This window comes from Octopus sinensis, linkage group LG23, assembly GCF_006345805.1.
Source record: "Octopus sinensis linkage group LG23, ASM634580v1, whole genome shotgun sequence".
NCBI lineage: Eukaryota > Metazoa > Mollusca > Cephalopoda > Octopoda > Octopodidae > Octopus > Octopus sinensis.
The window spans coordinates 22,596,564-22,624,532 of record NC_043019.1 but is presented as its reverse complement, the minus strand read 5'-3'; the positions used below and the strand labels follow the sequence as shown (position 1 = coordinate 22,624,532).

Below are 27,969 nucleotides of genomic sequence, written 5' to 3'. Positions count from 1 at the left end.
GCATGATAGCCATAAAATAACCTAAATATGCTGCAACTCACATTATTCAGTTGGATTTATTGAAGACATTCGCTAATTACCTCCCTTTCGTATATTATCTCCCCTCTAACTCGCTTAAATAACCAACTCGTTTCAAATTGCCTCTGGTTGGTTCTATGGTGACAAAAGTGGTTGTTTTGAAACGCTTTTTTTGTGTTTGTTTTTTCTTTCTCTGCTTTTATGTTATTTGTTTTGTTTTTACTACCCACAGAGATAATAATCACATATATAACCCTTATGTATATGATACATATATAATACAAAACCACATTAAAATACAAATTCAAAACCAAAAACATAAACATGAGTGAAGAAAGCTGTACTGTTAAGTTACAGGGACGTAAACAAACCAACACTGATTGTCAAGCAGTGAAGGGAGACAAACACAGTTGTCAAGCAGTGGTAGAGGACAAACACACACACATACATATATATATATATATATATATAGAGAGAGAGAGAGAGAAGGACACCAAAGTGTACGTACGCCGCTATATATAATACCAAATTGGACAAGAACACAAAACATCCAGACAGTTAAGGGACAACAAAATATCCAGATAGACGATACAAAGAAAACAAGGACGTGTCATTCGGAGGTTTCTTTCCTCAGTCGAGTTCCAGATTATCTTTGCAATTTCGGCTGGTTATACTCGAGATTGCTCCAATCTGGCCAGCCCCAAGGAAAAAAACTAAGCTAAGAGCATTAGATTCCTTGGAAGAAAGCAGCAAATGTATACGAAAACAAGGACGGGAAAAATCGGAGAATTTATATATGGGATGGATGGAAGCACTCTGTCGGTTACGACGATGGGGGTTCCGGTTGATCCAAATCAATGGAACAGCCTGCTCGTGAAATTAACGTGTAAGTGGCTGAGCACTCCACAGACACGTGCACCCATAACGTAGTTCTCGGGGATATTCAGCGTGACACAGAGAGTGACAAGGCCAGCCCCTTGAAATACAGGTACAACAGAAACAGGAAGTAAGAGTGAGAGAAAGTTGTGGTGAAAGAGTACAGCAGGGATCACCACCATCCCCTGCCGGAGCCTCGTGGAGCTTTTTAGGTGTTTTCGCTCAATAAACACTCACAACGCCCGGTCTGGGAATCGAAACCGCGATCCTATGACCGCAAGTCCGCTGCCGTAACCACTGGGCCATTGCGCCTCCACGAATTTATATATATGATGGGCTTCAACTGAGTCTCCATCTACTAAATTCATTCACAGAGTATTGGTTGGTTCAGAGCTTTAGCAGAAGTCATTTTGCCCAAGGTACCATGCAATGCTTCTTCATCCACAAATTTTTGTTTTGTTTTTGTTCTTCTTTCATCTCTCTCTTTCTCTCTCTCTGTCATTACAGCCTTACAAGAAGTCAGAGCGTGAACCAAGACACCCCTTATCACTACGACTCGACCTTGCCGCTGCCTCCCCCTCCTCCTCCCCCCCGCCCCCGGAAGAATCGGAAGAAGCCCCAGTGCCCCTGTCTCCCCCACAGCAGCCCAAGCTGTCCGTATCGGTCGGTGATAATGGGATGGCCTCCAACAACGTGAACGCACTGCGTTCTCTCGACGGTGGCGACGACGACACGAAGAGGAAAAGGGTTAGTAAACGGGTTAGTGTTGTACGCTTTATCTCTCTCTATCTCTACTACTTTCTCTCCCTACCTCTCCCCCTCTCTCTTCCTTTCTCTGCTCTCTTCCTCTCCCTTCTCTTTTTCTGCTTTGCTGTATTTGTGTATCAGTTTCTCTGCCTCTCTCTCTTTCACTGTATTATTTTGGTACATACATACGTATTATATATATATATATAATATATATATATATATATATATATACATACATACGTATATATATATATTACATACTACGTATATATATATATATACATACATACGTATATATATATTATATACATACATACGTATATATATATATATATACATACATACGTATATATATATATATATCATACATACGTATATATATATATATACATACATACGTATATATATATATACATACATACGTATATATATATATATACATACATACGTATATATATATATATACATACATACGTATATATATATATACATACATACGTATATATATATATACATATATACATACATAAATATACATATACATACATAAATATACATATACATACAGTATGTACATATATATACATAAATACATAAATATATATACATATATACATACATAAATATACATATACATACATAAATATACATATACATACAGTATGTACATATATATACATAGGTATATATATATACATATATATAAATATATATATACATACATATATATCTTTCTGTTTCCTTGCTCTGCTTATCTCTTTTCTTTTTATTCTCAATCTTTATACTTGTTCCCACTCCCCCCTCCCTCCCTCCCTAATCCTTCTTGCTTCACTGACAATGTTTACCTAACTACTACTATTACTATCAACTTGCAATAATTCAAATCAAGCCATTAACCATACTAATCACACAAAAACTAATCAATCAATTTCAACTTATCTCTTGATTAGGGTGGGTGTAAAAGGCCACGTGCACACAAACAATTTATGCACCCACATCATCCTTGTCGACATTTTAACATCCATTTTCCATGCTAGCATGAGTTGGTCAGCTTAACAGGAACTGTTAAGGCCAGATTTCTACAGCTGGTTGCCCTTCCTTATGCCAGCCACTTTACAAAGTGTACTGGGTGCTTTTTACGTGGCACTATCACCAGTACTTTTAACATGGCACCGGTGCTAGTGCTTTTTATGTAGAATCCATGTCACAGCAAACAACTAAAATCTGGACAGCTCCCCAGTTGGTCAGCTCCATGTCAAACTGCCAAACCCATGTCAGCATGGAAAACAGACACCAAATGATGATGATGATATATGTAAACACACATATATAAACACACACATACACATATCTATATATATGATAGAGGATTCATCAAGCATTGTCTGATATATATAATTTGTTTTAAGCATTTTTTTTAAAGCCAAAGCAATGCAAGTGAAATAAATTAAAATTACAAGTGAAAGGTTAGTACCCTTACCTGGTATTTCAGTACTTCAGGATTAGAACTGTAATTTTAATTTTTCTTTAACTTACATTATTTTGGCTTTTAAAAAAATATTTGAAACATTTATAAGTGTTTATAATGTGTGTGTGTGTGTATGTGTATTTAAATGTGTGTGTGTGTGTGTGTATATATATGCATCACCATCAAAGTCAGTAACTCTGTAAAGTGGTTGGTGTTAGGAAGGGCATCCAACTGTAGAAGCCATTCCAAAACAGACTATGGAACCTGGTGTGGTTCCTGGCTTTGCCAGCTTCTGTCAAACTGTCCAACCCATGCCAGCATGGAAAATGGACTGTAAATGATGATGATGTGAGAGAGGAATCAATTGTCAGCTGCAAACACACACATGGCTAAAATTTTAAATATTTATTATGTAGTAATCATAAAGGTGAGTATATACTGTGAAAAACTTACTCCTGACATAAGTCCTCCTAAACTGTTTCCAATTTAAAATCCAGGTATTTTCTTTATTTGTATAAATTTCAATGGTCTTTGAAACGAGTTATGGTGGCAGTTGGTCTGGCTACTTAACTCAGGAAATTTACATTTCCATCAGTTTTTTAAATTGCTGATATATGTCAGATGCAATTCTTGACAGGAGTGTCTCTGTTCTTTTAGTGACCGGGCAAGATTTGAACTCAAAATACACAGAGCTACAACATACTGCATAAAACACTCTAACAATCCTGCCAATCCACTACCTTGCACTGAAAGACTGAAAAGGCAAAGTTGACCTCTGCAGGATTTGAACCCAGAGCACAGAGAAGTTTAACAAATACTGCAAAGTATTCTGGCCAACACTAATGACTGTGCCACTTTGCTGTCATGTTTTTAATTATAAACAGCTCAAAACTGATTGGCTATGAGAGAAATGTAAACCAATATTCCAGACAGTACTACTGAATGAAAGAGTAATCTCTTCTAAAAGAGTTCTTCCTGAAATGCTACACTTTTCTGTTTTGGCCCAACAAACCAGTTTATTCCATTTTCAAGCTCTTTAAACTCATAACACTGTGTAACATAATTTTTGTCCTTTGGTAGCTACTGTTGTTTCCTATTTGCTTATACCTAGAAAGTATGAAAAATGGCTAATATTTCCTTCAAACCTCTACTTTGGTTACATTTATTCAAGCTCCAAAGAATACTTCTCAACAACACATGGCTATGATGCCGCCACTCCCCACCCCGACTAGTCCTGCTTATGATCAAAGATTCCCATATCGTCAGACACTAAGGGACATGCTCAAGTGGTTAAGGTCAAGCAACTGACAAGCAAATCTGTGATATTGAGCAGAATATTTGCTATAACAATATTTCTGCTTCCGCAAATCAGCACCGAATCTATCTGAAATGTAATGGAAAATAGATCAGTTCTGAAATTTTTATGTCCAGATGACAAAAGCAAAGTTTGAAGGGAATATTAGTGATTTTCTTTGATTTTTAAATAGGAAATAGGAAGTAACACTTTCTGACCAAAGACAAAAAAAAAAAAGAAAAAAAAAAAACAATTTTATAACAGTGTAATCTGTTGCCACAGACCATCACTAGATTCCTTGGATTCTGACATAAGTTAACTTAGGAAAAGACTCTTTTTCAGTTGCAGTATTGCTTTCAACTTTCGACCAATCAGGATTACTGGATTTCCTGTTGTTTATTGTTGTTGTTGTGTTACTAGCCAGACATTTCTATTAGTTGTATTATGTTTTTCCAGCGAGCTCCAGCTGATAAATCGTATTGTATAACAAAAGAACTCCTGATGACAGAACGAACTTTTAAAAAGGACCTGGAAGTCATTACACAGGTTTGTGTTGCATTTCTTTGTATGTGTGTGTTTTATGGGATAGTGTAGTGCAGGGAAGGACATCCTGCTGTAGAATGATGCTTTAATATATTAATGTAACCCATGCTGGGATGGAGAAATAGACATGAAAACAAAGTTAACCATTTTGTAACTATTTTTGAATTTTGAAAATAATGAAGAATTTAAACCAATAACTTTGTTGTTATTTAGTTTGTGTCTGTAACATGAAATTTTCATGGAAGGTTTTAAGTGAGATCAGTTTAAAACAGGGAATTTGTATCCGAGCCAAAACTCAATCTTAGATGAATTACAGAACACATAGATTGAGAGTCGTACAATATTTAATTCTTTTGTTACTATATTCCCCTAGAAAAAGGCGGCGAGCTGGCAGAAACGTTAGCACACTAGGTGAAATGCTTAATGGTATTTCGTCTGTCATTACGTTCTGAGTTCAAATTCCGCCAAGGTTGACTTTGCCTTTCATTCTTTCGGGATCGATTAAATAAGTACCAGTTATGCACTGGGGTCGATGTAATCGACTTAATCCCTTTGTCTGTCCTTGTTTGTCCCCTCTATGTTTAGCTCCCTGTGGGCAATAAAGAAATATATATATTTCTGTAGAAATGCACTGCCTTTATTTCAATTAACTTTGCAAAAATTGAAGCATTTAGTAAAATAACTTTTTCACCATTATCCTATACTTTGCATCATAACTTGGTTTTGAATTCAGGCACAAAGCCAGCAAGCTTGGTGGAAGGGCTTAGTCAGTTAAATTGGCCCCAGTGTTCAACTAGTACTTATTTTATCAACTTCAAAAGGATGAATGGTAAAGTTGACCTTGGCGGAATTTGAACCGAGGTCAACTTTGCCTTTCATCCTTTCAGAGTCAATAAAATAAGTACCAGTTGAACACTGGGATCAACTTAATCAATGAATCTCCAAAATTTTTATGGGAAGTTTTAATTTTGATCACTTTTAAACAAGAATATTGTATCATAGAACCAGGAGAGGTCTCAGGTGGGATGGCATCAAAAGGTTAATTTCAATCAAAGTATTTGAAGTTTTTGCCTTAAATTTCTTATTTCATTGTTTTCTTTTTCCTTTTTTTTCAGTCTTTCCAAAATGCTGTGAACTCTGTGATGCCTGATTATCTTTCTCATCTAATGTTCTCTACCCTTTGTCCCATCTACAACTTCCATTGCAACTTCATCAGGAACATAGAGCAGAGAATTATTTCATGGTAACTATCACAAAGACTTATTCTCATTCTATTTTCTGTTCCTGTTCTTGGTGGTCCTGACCATTGATCTTCTAGGTTTCCCTCCACTCACCATCAATTTAAGAAGCACCATTGGCTCAGTTGAGCTCTTCTGCTAGCTCTTCACAATCTGCCATGCTGCAGTGCTATGACTTCACCTTATTCCTGGCAGGGTGGCTCAATGGATGCTATTCCTTGCCAAAGGGCAGCCCATGACTATGCTGGGCATGGTTGTCACTTAGTGAAGTATTTTCAAAATATCTCGATACCCCTAGCTTAGTAAAATGAACATTGCAGCAGCATGGTCACAGCTTACAGGTTGAGACCAGTAAAAGATAGGAGTGGCTGTGTGGTAAGTAGCTTGCTAACCAACCACATGGTTCTGGATTCAGTCCCGCTGCGTGGCATCTTGGGCAAGTGTCTTCTGCTATAGCCCCGGGCCGACCAATGCCTTGTGAGTGGATTTGGTAGACGGAAACTGAAAGAAGCCTGTCATATATATATATGTATGTGTTTGTCCCCCTAGCATTGCTTGACAACTGATGCTGGTGTGTTTACGTCCCCGTCACTTAGCAGTTCGGCAAAAAGAGATCGATAGAATAAGTACTGGGCTTACAAAGAATAAGTCCCGGGGTCGATTTGCTCGACTAAAGGCGGTGCTCCAGCATGGCCGCAGTCAAATGACTGAAACAAGTAAAAGAGAATATCCTGAAAGTACTTGGAATGTATCTGAGTTTCACATTGCCAGTTATTCAAACAGCTACTGCTGCTACATGTTTTTTACATGTGACACTAAAGATGACATATTTTACATGTAAAAACTTGAACGTATCACATGTTTTGTACATGACACTTGAACAGATTAATGTGCAACACATTTGCTAATGGTTTTTGTATAGGCGTAGGAGTGGCTGTGTGGTAAGTAGCTTCCTTACCAACGACATGGTTCCGGGTTCATTCCCACTGCGTGGCACTTTGGGAAAGTGTCTTCTGCTATAGCCTCAGGCCGACCAAAGCCTTGTGAGTGGATTTGGTAGACGGAAACTGAAAGAAGCCCGTTGTATATATGTGTGTGTGTGTGTCTGTGTTTGTCCCCCCAACATTGCTTGACAACCGATGCTGGTGTGTTTACGTCCCCATTAATTAATGGTTTGACAAAAGAGACCAATAGAATAAGCACTAGGCTTACAAAGAATAAATCCTGGGGTCGATTTGCTCGGCTAAAGGTGGTGCTCCAGCATGATCGCAGTAAAATGACTGCAACAAGTAAAAGAGTAATAGAGAGCCACCAACCAAATGGCTATACAAATATTGTGGAAAGCTATCTAGCTGACCAGCTACTGTCAAACCATCCAACCCATGCCAGAATGGAAAACAGACATTAGATGATGATGAACCTTTTTGCCCTGGTAAGAGGTTTGCTTCCCAACCACATGATTGCAGGTTCAGTCCCACTGCATGGCTTCTTTGGCAAGTGTCTTCTACTATAGCCTCAGGTTGACCAAAGCCTTGGGAGTGAAATTGGTGGACAAAAACTGAAAGAAGCTTGTGATATGTGTGTGGTAGGGGCATGCATCTTTGTTTGTGCCCCACCATCACTTGACAGCTGATGTTGGTGTATTTACATCCCTGTAACTTAGTGGTTCAACAAAAGAGACAGAATAAGTACTAGGCTTAAGACTCTCTCTCTCTCTATCTGCTCAGTTGAAGTCGACTCTCGGTCACTCATTGGATCAGTGTCCTCTAGTCAGTTCTATCCTGGGCCGCTTCCTTCAGATTGGCCATGTCCATTCTGGTATCACTCCTGATGGTATCAAGCCAGTGGGTTCTTGGTCGGCCTCTTCCTCTCTTGCCACTGACCATTCCGAGCATGATGTCCTTCTCCAGGGATTTTCTCCACATAATATGACCGAAATATTCCAATCTACGCTTGGTGATCCCAGCTTCTAGCGACATTTTCAGCCTGATCTGCTTAAGAACTTCTCCATTGGTGAGCCTCGCTGTCCATGGAATCCGCAAAAGTCTTCTCCAACACCAAAGCTCGAATGCATTAATTCTCTTCTGGCTTAAGACTAGAATAAGTCCTGGGGTCAATTCATTCAACTAAAATTCTTCAAGGTGGTGCCCCAGCATGGCCGCAGTCTAATGACTGAAACAAAAGATAGAAGGTATATAGTCACACTGCTTCCCTATTTCATTATTTTGAATAACCATTCAATATTGTTCTATTCCTTCTTTTGTATGACTTCTGACTCCTTTTTTTAATCTCTCCTCATTTATTTCTTTTCTCTCTCTTTTCATAAATCTTTGTTGTTTTTCTTTACAGGGAAGGCAAATATAACACCCCAGTAAGTCCAGAATCGCAGAAAATTGGTAACGTCTTGCTAGAACTGGATACTGTCCTTCCTGTAAGTACCATTCTGCTTTGTACATCTTTTCTTCATGCTCTACACCAATGCTTCTCAAACTATCTGATGTGGCGTACTGGCAGGTTTTTTCTTTTTTCCACTGTGCCAGGGACCAGTAATATTTTTTGAAATAAAGCAGCAAGCTGGCAGAAATATTAGCACACTGGGCAAAATGCTTAGCGCTTTGTCTGTCTTTATGTTCTGAGTTCAAATTCCGCCAAGGTCAAATTAAGTACCAGTTGCATACTGGGGTCAATCTAATTGACTGGCCCCCCTCTCCCAAAATTTTGGGCCTTGTGCCTAGAGTATAAAAGAATAATTCTTAGTAATATTAATTTATACCGGAAACAATATATATAATGAATATAATAAAAGTTGACAGTTTTTTTAATATTTATTTTGTAAACAAATAATACAATATTACATAAGCATTTTATAATGTTTCTTTCTTTTCTGGAAACTCAATGCATACCGGTAGCTGATGGCTTGGGGACTGGCACTGGTCCACGGACCACCACTTTGAGTAGCACTACTCTACACTGTCTCAAATCCACACATTTTGATTTTGTTAAAATTTCTTTTGAGATGTGGAGTTACCACCCCTGCATGTCTTGGCTAGATTTAACCCTTTAGCATTCAGGTTACTCCTTGACATGTAATGCCTATTCATTCAAATTGTTTTGAATAATCATGTATTATCTCATAGCTTTCAGAACAGTTTAGGAGTCTAGTGGGTCACACTCACCAATTTAGAGTTGATGGTCACACTTCTCTTATTCAGGAGTCAAAGCTAACAAACAAGTCTTGCAAGGCATTCTATCTTATACTGTAGTAACTCTAGCAATTGTTGTTTAACCCCAAGACAACCCTGATCAACAGGCCTATGATGAAAAGCCTTCCAAATGTGACCATCGCATTTTTTGTCATGCTTTTTCTTTTAATGACTTATTTCTTTTTCCTTATATTTTTGCCCTCTCTCATCCATTTGCATCCCTTTTTTTTTCCTGTCTTTATACTCTTCTTATCCTATCTTTTTTTCCTTTTTATGAATGGTTTTTAGATTTATCGAACTTACTTAGATCGGCTTGAAGAGATGCTCTCCGAATTGGAACTAACCCTTAAACGGAACAGAGAATTCGAGCAGTTGTACAAAGAATTTGAGGCTGAAAAAACGTGTTACTTGCCTTTGAATACCTTCCTCCTAAAACCCGGACAACGACTTCTACATTATCGGTTAATACTTGAAAGTAAGTGTTGTTCCACTTCATCACCTTATTGCATTTCTCCACCCCTGTCCTTGTTTTTCATGTTCCTTCTTTACTTTATTTCACATACCCATCCATATTTCTGTGTGACACTCAATGTATATGTATGTATTTTTCTCGAAATGTGGAGTAGATGAAACAGGGACAACTGAAGAAGGGGAATATTCCTTGAGTTGTATGTCTTGTACTCTGTTTTTTTTCGTTGTTTGAAAAAAAGTTTGTTTCTATGTTTTTGTTTTTATGTTCAACGTTTTTTGATGTCCTGTACCCATATATGCATGTATATATACATATATATGTAGGTATGTACATAAATGTATGTATATATGCATATATTTATATATATACTAGCAGTATCGCCCGGCGTTGCTCGGGTTTGTAAGGGAAATAACTATATAAGCATTTTTAGAGAGTTACTTCCCTTATAAATTCAAGCTTTCTTACCCATTTTTGTTTTGGTGTCTTCAAGTCATGAAGTCGTTGTTCTAAAAGAACGCTGGTCTCCTTCACAACGCATTACGACGTTGAGTTCTTTACACTCCCTTCCCCACAGCTTCACGAGGGAGGGAAGGGGGAGAAGCAAACAGGTGCAGCTGTGAGCGTGGACGCCAACTCCGCCGCCATCGACACACGATGCATTTTATGCATTAAAATGGAATAAAAAATGATGTTAAATTATTTTTAAAATCGTAGACTCATCGTTGATGCGCGCTAATAGTCAGACGGGCTCGATATGAATCACGACTATAAGATACCCGAATTTGGTTAAACTGCACCGCAAAATGTGGGAGGAGTTAGGAATCTAAATCGAAGGGGACAGACACTCACACAACTAGAGTTTTATATATATAGATATATATATATACACACACACACACACATGTATGTATATATGCACACATGTATATATTTATGCACATGTATTATATATATATATGTGTGTGTGTGTGTGTGTGTGTGTGTGTATATGAGCAAAACGTACCCCCGTTCAATGGATGGTGCTGAGTTGTCAAGCATCTAAACCAAATTTTCTCAAAACAACTTGTCCGACCGTCCCCTGGGCCTCCCCTTTGAGAAACACTGATTTAACCTAAATTTGAGACACCAGCAAAAGAAGAAATAAAGATAGACTTTTTTCTATTCCAAAGAAAAACGATTTTATTCACACAAATATGCAACCGAAGAGTTTAAAGTACCAGTAATAATAAGGCTGTTGACTGGGAGAAACCAAACATGGTTTAAACAGTAAGCTTGGCAGGAAAGAAACATGCCTTTAAGCAGTACAAAAACAACAAAAAATGGAAGGTGCAGTTATGTATAGGTTGACGGAAGAAAAGCAGGACAAAAATGGCTTTATCGATCGCATTCTCACCTGGAATCGATTTTTGTAATTTTTTCAAGACACCGTCATTATCTACATATCAAATTTGAGCGCAATCAGACGCAGGATGCCCGAGATCCTAGAAGACACACAGACAGACAGAATGGATTTTATATAATATATATATATATATAAAAATCAAAACTTAATGTGTGTTTATTTTTATTTTCAGGACTGTTGAAACACTATAACCAAGACCACCCTGACTACAAAAATTGCCAAGGTAACATGTCTGCCTCTTTGTCACTCTCTCTCTATCTATCTATCTATCTCACACACACACACACACACACACACACAACACATGAAACAAGCAAATCAACCCCAGGATTTATTCTTTGTAAGCCTAGTACTTGTTCTGTCGGTCTCTTTTTGCTGAACCACTAGGTTACAGGGACATAAACACACAAGCATACACACACACACACACATACGACGGGCTTCTTTCAGTTTTCGTCTACAAAATCCACTCACAAGGCGTTGGTCGGCCTGAGGCTATAGTAGAATACACTTGCCCAAGGTGCCACGCAGTGGGAATGAACCCGGAACCATGTGGTTGGTAAACAAGCTACTTAACACACAGCCACTACTGTAGTTTGTAGTTTGTACTCAAAATTTGTTGTTTTCTTTTCTTATTGAAAATGTCTGAATACTTCAGTGATAAAGAGTCTAAGATTCTTGAAATGTTGGATATCACAAGGGTCTTGGTTGTGGTCTGCCATCAGCTACATGAAACAAAGTTCTGACAAAGTGGTTTGGCTTGTTTGAAGCTAAACTTAATAGAAATAACAGCCAAATTTTCCTTAACTGTAACACCATCATCTTAAAACACTGGATAGACACATTAGATAATGTACTCTTAGATATGCTTATGCCTGAATCTACTGTTTTTTCATGTCTTCTCTTTTCTTTTTAACAGAAGCACATAGCCATATTCTTGAAGTAATCAATCTGTCTAGAGAAAAAATGCAAAAAGTGGTAAGTAGTTGTTTATTGTTGTTGTTGTCTCCCTCTTGTCAGTCTGTAAGTGCACCAACAGAACCAGTGGTAGAGAGTAGCCCCTGCATTATGTATGTGCAACATGTCCAGCTGTTCGGTGACCATACTGCTTGCCTGTACATACTGGATGCAATGTTGCAGCAAGGACATGTTGGTTGGGTGCAGTGTTGCATTAAGAACATGTTGGATGTAGTGTTGCAATTGGGGCCTTATTGCATTGAGAATATGTGGAGGTTCAGTACTGCCTCGAGGGCATGTTGGGTGCAGCTTTGCATCACAAACATTCAGGTGCAGTGTTGCATTGAGGACACATATGCGGTGTTACATTGAGAACATGTTGGGTGCACTGTTGTACTGAGGACATTGTTGTGTGCAGTGTTGCATTGAGAATATGTTAAAGGTCATGTTGACCTGAATACTGTAATGTAATTTCTAATCTACCAGCCATGATGATGATTAGAATGACCATCACTTTGGTGATTGTAATGATGATCATGATGATTATTTTGTAATTTTACTCCCAAATTTCGAGGAACTGCTACTCAACAACAGTTGCCTTTTATTCCAGACTTTCCATACAATTCCAATCCTTTACTATTTCTCTCAGTTCTTTATTGATGATTTTGTAATTTTCCAATATTTTCCAAAATTTTATCTTTGTTTCAAGCTGTTTTCCTTTGCATTTTTCAGGATAATTTACAGAAGCTTATAGAACTCCAGCGAGATTTGGTCGGAATTGACAGTCTCATACATCCAGATAGGGTGAGTTAGATTGGATTGCTTAAACATTTTATGTGCACAAATATACACATACACACACACTACACACACATAGATATATACATATGATGAGAGAAAAGAACCTGCGTTTGAACTTGGAATTCCTTTATTTTATCATTATTCAAATCATTTTACATATGTTTCAGTGTTTGATAATAAATGATGTCAGACTATAAATACAATCCATTTATAGTTCTTCTCAGCTTCTGGCTTCATGCTTTTGTTTGATGAGGCTGGAGTCATACCAAGTTAGCGATCCCGATCCCAGAGGCATCATCATGCATAGAGCTGACCAGGTCCACCAGTGCTCTCCATCGCTGGCAGTCCTGTGCCAGCCCTTCTTACAGAAGGGAAAAATTATGCGACATGGAATTCAATTATAAGTGGCCTATACTCCGCGTTGGAGGGTTAAAGGCAGGAAAAGAAAAAAAAAAGTATTAATATATAGGCGCAGGAGTGGCTGTGTGGTAAGTAGCTTGCTAACCAACCACATGATTCCGGGTTCAGTCCCACTGCGTGGCATCTTGGGCGTCTTCTGCTATAGCCCCGGGCCAACCAATGCCTTGTGAGTGGATTTGGTAGACGGAAACTGAAAGAAGCCTGTCGTATATATGTATATATATATATATATATATGTGTTTGTGTGTCTGTGTTTGTCCCCCTAGCATTGCTTGATAACAGATGCTGGTGTGTTTACGTCCCTGTCATTTAGCGGTTCGGCAAAAGAGACCGATAGAATAAGTACTGGGCTTACAAAGAATAAGTCCCGGGGTCGATTTGCTCGACTAAAGGCGGTGCTCCAGCATGGCCATAGTCAAATGACTGAAACAAGTAAATGAGTATGAGATATACTGTCACTAATTTTCCAGTGTCTCTGTTTTCACTAAAGATCTTCTATTTGCAGGAATTCATTCGAGAAGGATGTCTGCAGAAGTTTTCCCGTAAAGGATACCAACAGAGAATGTTCTTCTTGGTAAGTCTTATCAAAAATTGTCAATAGTAATCCTGTTTTACTCAGAGCATGTGTGACTGGGTATAGTGAGTATGTGTGTTTAGTTCATATAGATGGTTAGTGTGTGTGTGTGTGTTTGTCTTGTACCAGTGAGTTTGATGAAAGGTGTATTTGTATTTTTAGTGAATAAATATGTGTATATAGCATGTGTATGAATACTTGAGTGCATTCATTTGGATGTTTGCATGTCTTGTGAAAATATGTATCTATACTTCTAAGGATATTTCTATATTATTAGTTTATACGTATGCATTTGTGTGTATATATACATACATACATGTATATATATAAGTTAATGTTAGTTTTTATGTTTAGTTATAATAAAAACAATTCTACATTAATCTGATGGGTTAATCTACACTTTTGTTGAGTACAAGTTTATTCTTAAACAAGAATATTTTTGATAGGGACTTCGAATTTTCAGACAGTCAAGTCATTGTTGGACAGACAGTGACTTTGAAGTCACTGTCAACAGCATTCTTGTTTAAGAATACAGGGTGCAGTGAATAAAGTGTCATCTAAATTATGCAAAAAGGAAAATAACACTGACATCTCATTTTAACAGATATTTTTACCAAAATTACATAAAAATATCTTGAAATACTAAAGAGTAAATTTATTGAATAAAATTGCCATTGGCTTCAATCATGGCCTCCATACAACTTTGGAGCCGAGGCTCCATGTTTCAGATAGGTTTTATTGCCAAATATGGTAAATATTTTTAGTATATCAATGGCAATACCATACAACATTGGAAGCAGAAACAGCTGTTAGATGGGATGAAGTCTATTTGCATTAAATTAATAAATAATAATTGATGTAAGTTTGTTCATCAATATTTCTCTATTTTTTGTTTTCTTTAAATTTTGATTCCTGATAAACTCATGTTTATCCTTGTCTTTACCTATAATTTATGAGCATAATATGCTTGCATATGTATGTTCAATGGTTTAAATATAGGTTATATCCTGGTTGTGTAGTGGATACTTTTATCCCTTAGATGGTTGCTTTAACCTCTAACTCAGTTAACCTTATGTGTGTGTGTGTGTGTGTGCTGCTTTCTACTATAGCCTCTGAATGACCAATGCTTAGCAAGTGAAATTTGGTAGATATGGAAGCTTGCCAGTTGTGTGTGTGTACTTGTGTTTAGTATGTATCTTGCACTTTACTAACAGTGATTAACATGATGATGATGCTCAAAATATCGTTCAATGCAGTTTTCAGATATGCTAATCTACACAAGTCGGACAGCAACATCTCTACTCCAGTTTAAAGTGCACGGCCAGTTACCTCTTCGAGGAATGATGGTAAGTTGACTAGTGTTTCAGATGGACCATTCACTGGTGCTCTTTGACCCTTTAACCTTTGACCTTGTAACTTTTGACGTCATAACACAAGGAAGTAAGACATGATCTTAGAGGAATAGGAGTTACTGACAATGATATGGTTGGGTGGGGTGGTGGTGGTGGGCTTATTGTTTTGCCTCAGGTCGGCTCTGATGTAGTAGACATGGATCAAAGACATTCCAAACATAGACTATTTATAAAACAAATAAAGTGATGGCTATGACTACATTATCCAATCTATCCCGCCTTTCTGTCAAAGACAGTAGCTTGTGATTTAAGGGGTATTTAAGTGTTATTTCTAGCTGGTAATGTGACCGTACATTGTCGATTTAACAAAACTGACCAATAATAGCTGGTTCTTTCTGCAGTGACCATGGCAGAGGAAAACACAAGATCTCAAGTGTTCTGCCTCACACTAGAGACACGATACAGGATTGAGATATGGGAGTAGGTCACCTTAAAACAACAGTTGTTGGTGTTTAGCCCAAGGTTTACCCTAACCAAAGACATTCCAAACCATGACCATTTTTCTCTTCTTTTTTTTTATTCCAACATTGTTTATTATGGACTCTATATTATCTAGGGGACTCTGTTGGTCAGTGTTGACCATTCAACTGTACATGTATACACAGGCTTAGGGAAGATGTTTCTGAGGAAGATGAAGTGCAGGCAATTCTCCCCTCTCCATTTTGCTAGCCTACGGGAAACTTCCTAGATTGTGCTGATACAATTTGGTACTTGTCTCATCACAGGTTTTGCAGTTAGAACACATTATTACAATAATTATTATTAACCCTTTAGTGTTCAGAATATTTAATCAAACATAATGCCTATTGATTCCCATTAATTTGAATTAATCATGCATTGTCTCATATCTTCAAGATGTTGATGGTGTAATTACCTAATGTAGAATAACATTGTAGGGTAGGTCAGTTTGAACATAAAACAGATTAACTATTTTGGCCGGTTTAAATACTAAAGGGTTAAGGTGGAAAGCTGGCAGAATTGTTAGCATGCCAAACAAAATGCTTGGTAGCATTTCGTCCTTCTTTACATTCTAAGTTCAAATTCTGCTGAGATTAACTTTGCCTTTCAGCCTTTCAAAATTGATAAAATAAGTACCAGTCAAGCACTGCGGTCAATGAAATCCACAATCTCCCTCCCTCAAAATTTCAGGCCTTGAGCCTATTATAGTAGAAAGAAATTATTATTATTATTATTAAGCCATTTCCTCTGGCCTTATGTTCTGACAGTTACTATTGAGATCAGCTTAGCTTTTTGTCCCTTTCAGAGTTGATAAAATAAGTATCATTTGGGCACTGGAGTCAGTGGTAATCAACTATCTCCCTTCCTCCCTCAAAACATTACTGGTATTGGGCCAAAATTTGAAATCATTTTTATTATTATTATTATTATTAACATTACTCCAAGAAATTATTTTGTTCTGAATTTTGCAGGTCGAAGAATCTGATATTTCCAAAGTAGCTGTGGCAAATAGTTTTACAATCTATGGTGGAAACAAATGTATTCTCGTTGCTGCCAGGTGAATGTTTTTTTTTACCTTTTTGTCTGGAGAGAAATGTATGGAGTGTCAGTAGTGAAATTGTTTGTAGATGGTTCTGTGACCATTAAGAAATTATTATTTTCAAAGACAATGAGCTGGCAGAATTGTTAGAGGGTCAGAAAAATGCTTTGTGGCATTTCTTCTGACCCTTAACATTCAGAGTTCAAATCTTACTACGGTCAACTTCACCTTTCATCCCTTCAGGATCTGAATAAAAAAAATATATCTGTCCATCATCATCATCACTTAATGTTTGTTTTCCGTGCTGGCATGAGTTGAACAGTTTGACAAGAGTTGACCAGCTGAAGAGCTGCCCAGGGCCCATGTCTGATTTGGCATGGTTTCTATGGCTGGATGCCCTTCCTAACACCAACCACTGTACAGAGTGTGCTGGTGCTTTTATATAGCACTGGCATATGTGTTTTTATGTGGCACCTGCACTCCCAAGATTAGGAATGCTCGGCTGAAGAAGGAGGCAGGGGGACATGTCTGTATGCAAGGATGACCAGGAATTTACTTAGCTTGACCTATCTTCTCAAGCACAGCAAACTATCTGGGGTCACGGTCCTTTGTCGACCCCTCTGTAAGGCCCAACATCTAAGATCTTTTCTCACTACTTCATCCCGTCTTCCCAGGTCTACCTCTTCCACATGTTCCCTTCACAATTAGAGATATCGGCACCTCTTGATGCAACTGTCCAGAGTGGTGAATTGGCAGAATCATGACAGCATCAGACAAAATGCTTTGTGATATCTTACTTACTTACTTGTACTTGTGGTGACATTCACCCTGGGTGGGTTGAGTCGGCTTCCTCCACCACCCTCGAGGCATCTCGAACCATGGCGGTGGAAGAAGTTTTGTGGGAATATGAATTTCACAAGTGGTCCCCAACAATCCCGCATGTAGAGACATCCTGTTTGCCACAGATTGTCCACAGACACAGGGACAGAACGACCGAGGAGCCACCGGTTGCCGAAACAGACACTCCGAGGATTTTCACCAGAGCCCCGTCTGCCGGGTTGTGGCCCTAATACCACTCGGTGTCAGACCAATTCGCCTTGGGTGGCCCTACCAGGAACCGAAGTTCCCGACGGCATAGCTCCGACACTACCCGTTGCCAGCGTCCCCACCACGGTGAGGAGGGGATGGACTTTGGGGGACGCTTTGTGATATCTGCTCCAACCTTATGCATTCAGAGTTCAAATCCTGCTCAGTCACTGAAAAAAATATTGACACAAAATATTGTCTGTGAAGGATTGTGCCCAACTGATAGTATCATCAATGTGGAAAACTAGTTTGAGTGGAAGAGTTTAAAATGTATTGTCTTTAGCTGGCATTTTGTTTATTTTGTGTGTTACTTTATTTCACCAGTTCTGAAGAAGAGAAAGACAAGTGGATTGAAGACTTGAACTTCTCAATTTCTATGGCCAAAAAACAAACTGATGATAGGCTGAAGTATGGCAGCATTCGGTCCACTACTAGTGAGTACTAAATTGACCAATTATTGTTTTTGCCTGGCGGTATTATGTACATTGGGTTAAACCAATTAATGTTAGCTCATTTGTATGTTATTTAATTAGTTCATGTAAAACTATAATTCTCAATATGAGGAGAAAAGTACATGAATTCCCTTTCCTGATGGAGGGATACCAAGATGGAAATTATTTGCAGGGTAAAAAATAGATACTTTATCATTATTTGTACTGTTTTTGCAAGATTTACTTTTGTTTTTGTTGATTTTTAGTTGATATAAAGTAGTTAACATCTTTAATTGCCATGAGGTTGCTAATGTTATTGTATAAATTGTGGTGTTGTGTAGTTAACAATTTCAAATTTTGATCATGTGGCTTCAGGTTCAATTCCACAGCATGGCACCTTGGATAGGTATCTTCTACTAAAGTTTTGGGTGGACATATGTTTTGCGATCGAAATTTGAGGGGTTGTATTGAAGCCCTGAGTGTGTGTGTGTGTATGAGTGAGTGGAGAGAGAGAGTTGAATCATTATTGATGTAACCATGATGTTTTGTTGATCTGAAGAGCTAGCCTTATATATCTGCATTGGTTTGTAAATGTACAATAGTACTATGCAATATGTAGCATGCATATTGGTGCAGACATGTAAAATAATTTATTACACCCTGAAATTATCATTACATGATGAAGGATGTGAAACAGCTTTCATCCCACGGATATCAATTGGTTAAATAAATATATTCACCTTTCATGCCTCCTGACACTTTATGATCTATATACTCCTCATGAAATAATTTAATAGATTGGACTTCCTTGCTTTCATCCTCCATATTAGATAACTATGTATTATGGTAGTCAGATGTCCTCTACAGGAGCCTTCAGTAATTGTTACTGGATTCTATGAATCCATATTTTAACCCTTTCATTACCATCCCGGCCAAAACTGGCTCTGGCTCTGTAGTACAAGTGTCTTGTTTTCTTAAGTTTTTCATTAAAATATAATACCAAACCTTAGTCGCAATTTATGTTCCTAACACTAGCTTAATGATAATTAAATTATTTTACTAAATTCTTTGTTATATTTAAAATAATTGAAAGAAACACAGAGCATCTCAAAATAAATGCAGTAACGAAAGGGTTAAACTACATTATATGTACATACAGAAAGTGCATATGGATGGCCTTTAACCACTTCTCCAACCTACCCTTTTATTGCTATATTTCTGTTAGAATACACTGTGTTTTGTTTCAATTTTTTTTTAATAATGAAGAATTTAAGATAATGTTTGAAACATAAATTAACATAAATTAACATGAAATTTTAATAGGAACTTTTGAGGTCACTTTACATAGGGAGTTTGCATTGTTGAACCAGTAAGAAAGGTGGGGTTCATGCTGGTTGGCTTGGATAGCTGTATCTACTTTAACCCTTTGGTGTTCAAATTTCTCTATTAAATGTAATACTTTTTCACTTAAATTATTTTGAATTAATCATGCATTGTGTTATAGCTTTGAGGTTTCAATGATATGATTGTTTATTTTTAGAATGTCACTGTAGGTTAGGTGTGAGAGGCTAGATATGGCCAATTTGAATATAAAACATTTAGAATATTTGGGCCGGATATGGCCGGTTTAAACACTAAAGGGTTAAAATTATATACGTGTGTGTTTGTAGACATGCACACATATCTTTATGTTGTGTCACTTTGTCTTGAGACTTAGCAGTCCAACACATAGATATTGGTAAAATAGATGCCAGACTAATATATGTAATGGGATTGACATGATGAATTCAACCTCCTTGAAGGTGTCATTCCAGCATGACCACTGTCCACTCACTGCAACCAGTGAAAATAAGATACATTCATTAAGATACCATGAGTAGGTAGTCTTATTCGTTACCAAACTGTGTCATTGTCGGAACCAAGAGTTGATCAACTGACTGTGTGCATGGTAACATTTCATCATGACTATATTTCAGGCTCCAATGAGAATGTTTCTACAACCGGCTCCTCGGATATCGACAAACTCGGTACGTCTCCTCCTAGCCCAGAAAAGCAAATACAACATCGAGGCAACACTACTATGCATGTATGTTGGCACCGTAACACCAGTGTGAGTATGAGAGACCACGACAAAGCTGTTAAGGTGAGTTTATTCTCTCTTTTTCTTTCTCTCTCTACCAAGTAGTTTCAGAATTTCTCTGAAAAGGAAAAGAAAATGGAGACAAAAGAAAAAATTAATGGAGAATTAACAGAAAAGATCTATCTATCTATCTACCTATATATATATATATATCATCATCGTTTAACGTCCATTTTCCATGCTAGCATGGGTTGGACGGTTCGACCAGGGTCTGGGAAGCCAGGAGGCTGCACCAGGCTCCAGTCTGATCTGGCAGAGTTTCTACAGCTGGATGCCCTTCCTAACGCCAACCACTCCGTGAGTGTAGTGGGTACTTTTTACATGCCACCGGCACAGGTGCCAAGGAAGGCTGGCAACGGCCATGATCAGTTGGTGGTTTTTATGTGCCACCGACATGGAAGCCAGTCAAGGCGGCGCTGGATGGCTTATATATATAATCAAATCAAATAAATGAACATTAAAAATAACAATAACAAACAACAAGAAGACTTGCACAAGGAATGCATTAGTTTGACTCTCAGTAAAAAGAGAGTTTTTGACGTTTTGAGCATAGCTCTTCGTCGGGTAGGGAAAAAAAAAATCACCAACACCATGTGTAGTTGCATTGCTAAAGTGATCAGAAGTGGTTGACCACAGTCTTGTAAGTGAAATTTGTGTGTGTGTGTGTGTGTATGTAAATATACATACACACACTGACGTGTGGCTAAGAAGTTTGTTTCACAAGGTTTCAGGTTCACTCCCAATGCATGGCATCTTGTTGTTTGTTCCTTCTTGAGCCATGTCTGGGCCAGTTTCACTGGCATAGAGGTTCCCCACCTGGGCAGGACACCAGTCCATCGCAGGTGATCTGCTAAATGCAGGAGGAAAGAGTGAGAGAAAGCTGTGGCGAAAGAGTCAGCAGATGTTTGCCATTACCTTCTGCCAGAGCCACGTGGAACTTAGATGTTTCACTCAAAATCACACACATCACCTAGTCTGAGATTCGAACCTGCAATCTGTTGACCACGAGTCCACTGCTGTAACCACTAGGCCATTGTGCCTCCACATGGCATTTTGGGTAAGTGTTTTCTACTCTAGCCTCAGGATGATCAATGCCTTGTGAGTGGATCTGGTAGGTGAAAATTGAAAGAAGGCTGTGGTGCATGTATTTACATACATACACACAAATTTCACTTACACGACAATGGTCAACCAAAAACTGGAGCAGAAAATTCTTGCCCAAAGAATTATGCAGCAACATTGAACCAAGAGACATGATTGTGTAACTAGTTTCCTAAATACATTAAAATACACTACTTTTATATTAATTAATTTTGAAAATAATGAAGAAGTTAAAGTAACTTTGTCGTTATTAATCTAGTGTTTGGAACATAATTAAAATGAAACCTTGGAAGATTTTAGTTAAGATTATTTTAAAACAGGAAGTTTGTATCATAGAAATAGGGGCAGTTTCAGGTGAGTCACAGAACACAAACCTGTTAAAATATGCTGTCTTTGTTTCAATCAATTTTGAGAATAATGAAGAATTTAGTGAAGTAATTTGGCCATTATTATTCATAAATCAACATGAAATTATATGTATATAGACACAGGAGTGGCGGTGTGGTAAGTAGCTTGCTTACCAACCGCAGGGTTCCAGGTTCATTCCCACTGCATGGCACCTTGGGCAAGTGTCTTCTACTATAGCCTCGGGCCGACCAATGCCTTATGAGTGGAGTTGGCAGACAAGAACTGAAAAGAAGCCCGTTATATATATGTGTGTGTGTGTGTATGTGTGTCTATGTTTGTCCCCTCCAACATTGCTTGACAACAGATGCTGGTGTGTTTACATCCCCGTAACTTAACGGTTCAACAAAAGAGATCGATAGAATAAGTACTGGGCTTACAAAGAATAAGTCCTGGGGTCGATTTGGTCGACTAAAGGCGGTGCTCCAGCATCGCCACAGTCAAATGACTGAAACAAGTAAAAAGAGTATATATATTTTTCCCTGATTAACTGTTTATTTATAACATTTAAATGCAAAGAAACAGGAAAAACAGAGATAAGAAAGGAGAGGGAAAAGGGAGAGTAAAGCAACAAAAGATGGATGGGAGGAGGCAATGGGGGCCGCATACCCCAGAACTATTGGTGTGCTCTGCTGTACTTTGTAATAATGACTGCGATCGCATTGCTGCAGAGAATAACCAATGGCATTTGCTGCAGCAGCCACTCCACTTCGTGGGGCTCATTTCTCTAATGGGCCACCATTATCCCTATTTTGTTGAGGAAATCAGTGGTATGGGGTCCTAGAACACCTAACTTCTCAATGGTGACTGGCACCAACTGATGCTTAGAAAATTTTACTTTAGTTCAATGTAAACCCACAAAGTTTGAACTGTGGAGCGAGACACAGTCTTAGACAGGTTCGTTTCATCAGTGTTAATGTTATCAGTTAGTCATTGCTATCTTAATAGTTCCCTCTCAAAGTAATCACAATAAGCAGCTTCTATTGTATACCTATTTCTTTACTACCCACAAGGGGCTACACACAGAGGGGACAAACAAGGACAGACAAATGGTTTGAGTCAATTATATCAACCCCAGTGCAAAGTCGACCTCGGCGGAATTTGAACTCAGAACGTAGCGACAGACAAAATACTGCTAAGCATTTCTCCCGGCATGCTAACGTTTCTGCCAGCTCGCCGCAACTTCTATTGTATACCTATAGACTAATTTGCAAGCACATTTATTGTTATTTTCTATTTTATTTTTACAGAACCAGCTCAGTGGTTATCTCCTGAGAAAATTCAAAACCAGCAATGGATGGCAAAAGCTATGGGTGGTTTTCACAAATTTCTGCTTGTTTTTCTACAAGACCTACCAAGTAAGTACAATATTATTATTATATGGTAGTCAACTGTGTTTGGGTAAACATGGTGGCCTAGTGTTTAGGCTGCTGAACTTGTAATCATAGGTTTCTGGTTTCAATTGTAGGACTTAGCAATACATCGTATCCTTGAGCAAGGCGTTTCAGTTCACGTTGCTTCGGTCTACTCAGTTGAAAATGAGTACCGACTGAGTGTTGCTCTCATTCTCTCTCTCTTCAGCTGTCATCCCTTAGGGCATGGACAGGTGAGCTAAGGTGGTGTCTATCTAGATTAACAGGCATTGAGTTTATGTATACATCACTTGTGGAGAAGGTACTGCCCCACCTCTGGAAATAAAGGGGGCAGCAAATTGGTAGAGATGTTACAATGTTTGATAGAATACTTTGCAGTACTTATTCCAGCTCCCTGTACTGTGAGTACAAAATCCCACTGAGATCAACTCTGCCCTTAATTCTTTCAGGGTCGATAAAAGGACCCATGTAATGTTGTGGATTGGTAAAGCTGTTGTGGTGAGGGTGGTAGGGAGGCAATGAATCGGGGGGTAAGATGCTTTGTAGAATCTGTTCAGGCTACTTTATGTTCTGACCGCAACACCTGTGACTATACTGGTGCCAAACTGTATCACCCCGAGTTTGCAGTTTTTTCCTTTGATAAACGTCAGTGACATCATCATCATTTAACGTCCGTTTTCCATGCTAGCATTGGTTGGACGGTTTGACTGGGGGTCTTGTAAGCCATGGAGGCTGCACCAGGCTCTGGTCTGATTTGGCAGTGTTACTACAGCTGGATGCTCTTTCTAACGCCAACTACTCCGTGACATGGAGAAATATTCTTATGCATGGATAACTACCAGTCTTCCTTAAAAAAATGTTTCCCAAAACCTGTACATACATGGACGAAGGTATGGTCAACTTTGGCCAGTGGAGATCCTGGTGTAGAAAACACAGTATGATGTGATGTACATAAAGTTTCCCCTCGTTTTTTTTTTTTACAATTCCATTCATTCAGGGTTTTGCAGCAGTTTATTTATATTTTCTCTTTTCAGGATGAATTCCCTCTGGCCAGCCTCCCATTGCTTGGTTATGCTGTCAACATACCATCAGAAGAAGACAAGATCACCAAGGATCATGTCTTCAAACTCCAGTTCAAAAACCATGTCTATTTCTTCCGAGCAGAAAGTGAATACACATTTCAGAGGTGAGTCTTGGCATTCGATTTAATTAATAATGATGGTAACAATGATAATAATGATGGCAACAATGCCAGTCTGTGATCTAGCTGGTCATTGCAGGGCTACAAGAAAAATTTGTCTTTGTACAGATTACATAAATTGAAGTTTCCTAAACTTTTCTCATTGGCAACACACATTTTAAAAATGAAATATTTGATACATTAAGTTTCATTTTCAATTAAATACCAAATCGTGTCTTGATGAATACGTGAGTCATCAGCTATACCTCATAGCAAAATATTTGTAAAAACTGATTGACTTCATTTAGAGATTAACCCTTTAGTGTTCGCATTATTCTGCCAAAATTAATGCTCATTTATTCTCACTGTTTTGAACTAATCATGCATTATCTTGTAGCTATGAGATTTTGATGGGGCAACCGTTAATTTTTAGAATGATATTGTAAGGTTGATGTGAGAAGCCAGATCTGGCCAGTTTGAACATAAAACAGGCGGAATACTTTTGGCTGGATATGGCCGGTTTAAATACTAAATGGTGAAGCACAAATGTGTAGCAGTTCTCAGTTTGGAGAATTTTGGTCTGACAAATTGATTCAGAGGAACTCGTGTCTCTCTAAAATAAAAACACACTTTCATTACCAGATTTCTTTAAAAATACAGTGTCTTCATTTTAATTAATTTTGAAAATAATTTAATAAAATAATAGTCATTATTATTACTACAATGTCCCACCTAACCTCTATGTCAAACATAGTAAAAATTGTCTGTGTGTGTCTTCACATGCATGCAATACAACTAATGCATCTCTTTATCTCTGTTACAGATGGATTGAAGTGGTCAAATGTGCCACCAGCAGTGCCCGCAGATTACGTGTTTTCAGTCGGATGGAGAGTGAACAAGGGGCAGAGAAATGCTAACCACCTTTGCTGGACTGAGTTAATTACACCAATACACACAGACACACACATATCTCCATAAACACACCACACATGCATACACAAATCTCTGACTACTACTGAGTACTGAATGACAGCCTCCTCTTCTCTCTGAATTTTTTTTTTATTCTTTTACTACTTCATACTTCGCATGGGCCTCTAACTGTTTCGGTCCAAGTTACACTTTGAGCCCTGTCACACATTATGTAACAGCTTTACAGTATGTAACATGTCACAACACAGAAGTCACATTATTCTGTGGGTTTGTTGCACTGTGTGCTGTCATGCTTTGTCACATACAACACGGATTGCCACACTTCATGTGAGCTGTGTTACATATTGTTACAAGCTGTTTTGACACACGGCTGTCTGGTCTCACTCTTATACAGAATCCGACCAGATATTTTGCATAAGCCCTCACTGTTACACTTTGTGAGATGTCATATATACAGTCACACACAACTTCTACACATCCTACATTGATCACACACCAGTTTGTGACAGCCAACAATGTGTAACAAACTGGCTGGCTCCCCTATCACAAACTAGTGGAGCTTGTCACAGACCACTGGCTGTAACTGTGTCCGCATTATTGCTCATATTTTTTTTTTCTTTTTCTCATAAGCATTATGGTGACATAGAATACTACTACAACTACTGCTAATACTACTACTACCATCTCAACAAAAAGAAAACAAATAAACAAAAGATGAAAAAAATCTGAAGAAAACCTGGACTGCTGTTTGGGCTTTATATATATATATATATGTGTGTGTATATATATATATAATCCAATTAGATGTATGGTAAATAACGAGAAATGAAACAGCTGTCTCTCTCTCTCTCTCTGCAACTGTTATTCTGGGGGTGGGGTGAAGGCAGGGAGAATGTGACCAACGAAAAAAACAAGTGTAGGAAATGATGTGTTGTCCTTCCAGTATGTCTTGGCTTTTGTTTTCTTTCTCACCACCATCTCTGTTTTTTTAGTAGAGTAGTGGTGGTTGTGGTAAGCATATGTGACAAGAGTGGGTGAAGATGATGAATGAGTCCAGGTAGACTGGATTGCTGCGAGTAAGGGTGCAAAGATATGCTGCTGGGCTTTGAGAGTCGGTGAGAGATGTGGGCAGAATTGTTAGAGAGAGAAGTGCTGAAATAAAAACAAAGAAGTATATTGGTGATGATGGGGAAAGTGCAAGAAGAAGAGTCTTTTGAGATAGGAAGGTGTCTAAGGGTTTAAAGAATGGAGGAAGGTGAGTAGAAAGGAAGGAAGGTGGGAAGTGGAGGATACAGGGGAAGGCCATTAAGGTGGCGGAGGAACAGAGGAGCTGAAACTGAAAGTAAAGAAAGTTTGAGTTAGGCATGGGATGGGTGACGGCTTCCACAAAATTAAGGAAGAATAGAGTTAGGCTAATAATCCTATTTCTGGTGGTGGTCATAGACGAAGACTAGATAAGTGGAGAGAATATGATTAATATGTCTTAATAGATTTGATTGACCAGTGGAAAGTATACTAGTGTGTGTGTGTAATATATATATGTATGTGTATGTGTGTGTGTATATGTGTGTGTATATGTGTGTGTGTGTGTATATGTGTGTGTATGTGTGTATGTGTATATGTGTGTGTATGTGTGTGTGTATGTGTGTGTGTGTGTATGTGTGTGTGTATGTGTGTGTGTGTGTGTGTATATGTGTATGTATGTGTATGTATGTGTGTATATGTGTATGTGTATGTATGTGTGTATATGTGTGTGTATGTATGTATGTATGTGTGTATGTATGTGTATGTGTGTATGTATGTGTATGTGTGTGTGTATGTGTATGTGTGTATGTATGTATATGTGTGTATGTATGTATATGTATATATATATATATATATATATATATATATATATATATATATATATATATATATATATATATAATATATATATATATATATATATATATATATATATATATATATATATAATTTTATTAATAATCAACAGAAGTTACAGAATGACTCAAAGGCTGAGAGTTTCGTGTATTAGCACTCTGTAGCTTTTTGTTCTTTCACTTGTTTCGGCCTTTAGATTGCAGTCATGCTGGGGCAACCCCCTTGAAGAATTTTCAGTCAAATAAGTCAACCCCAGTATTTATTTATTTACTCTTTGTAAACCTGTTACTTATTCTATCAGCTCTTCTGCCAAACTGCTAAGTTATGGGGACTTAAACACACCAACACCAGTTGTCAAATGCTGGTGGTGGACAAACAAAGACACACACACACACTCATATATATATATACATACGACAGGCTTCTTTCAGTTTCTGCCTACCAAATCCACCTGTACTGATTATTGAATCAATCATACATACAATTTAAGAATAGGATAAAATCATTATAAGAAAT

At 38.0% G+C, this 27,969-nt stretch overlaps 1 protein-coding gene and 1 long non-coding RNA gene across 3 annotated transcripts in view; one reads left to right on the top strand and one right to left on the bottom strand.

Annotated features, from left to right (window-relative positions):
- The first annotated feature begins 1,422 nt into the window (after positions 1-1,422).
- On the top strand, positions 1,423-26,729 carry LOC115223417 (FERM, ARHGEF and pleckstrin domain-containing protein 2). Of its 2 annotated transcripts, none has more exons than XM_029793944.2 (16): positions 1,423-1,641; positions 4,863-4,952; positions 6,065-6,192; positions 8,537-8,618; positions 9,679-9,865; positions 11,437-11,487; positions 12,184-12,242; positions 12,954-13,025; positions 13,948-14,016; positions 15,273-15,362; positions 16,859-16,944; positions 18,337-18,446; positions 20,420-20,586; positions 23,340-23,447; positions 24,497-24,648; positions 25,466-26,729. In XM_029793944.2, the coding sequence occupies exons 1-16, from the start codon at positions 1,573-1,575 to the stop codon at positions 25,557-25,559; spliced, it is 1,614 nt and encodes a 537-aa protein (XP_029649804.1). In that variant the 5' UTR covers positions 1,423-1,572; the 3' UTR covers positions 25,560-26,729. The 2 variants fall into 2 exon arrangements, with proteins under 2 accessions (XP_029649804.1, XP_029649803.1); XM_029793943.2 differs by having other exon boundaries at positions 1,423-1,653.
- LOC118767682 overlaps positions 20,574-27,969 on the bottom strand; it is a 129,481-nt gene continuing 122,085 nt past the window's right edge. Inside the window, exon 3 of the long non-coding RNA XR_005003593.1 lies at positions 20,574-20,641. This is a non-coding gene — a long non-coding RNA (uncharacterized LOC118767682). The remainder of the gene's footprint in view (positions 20,642-27,969) is intronic.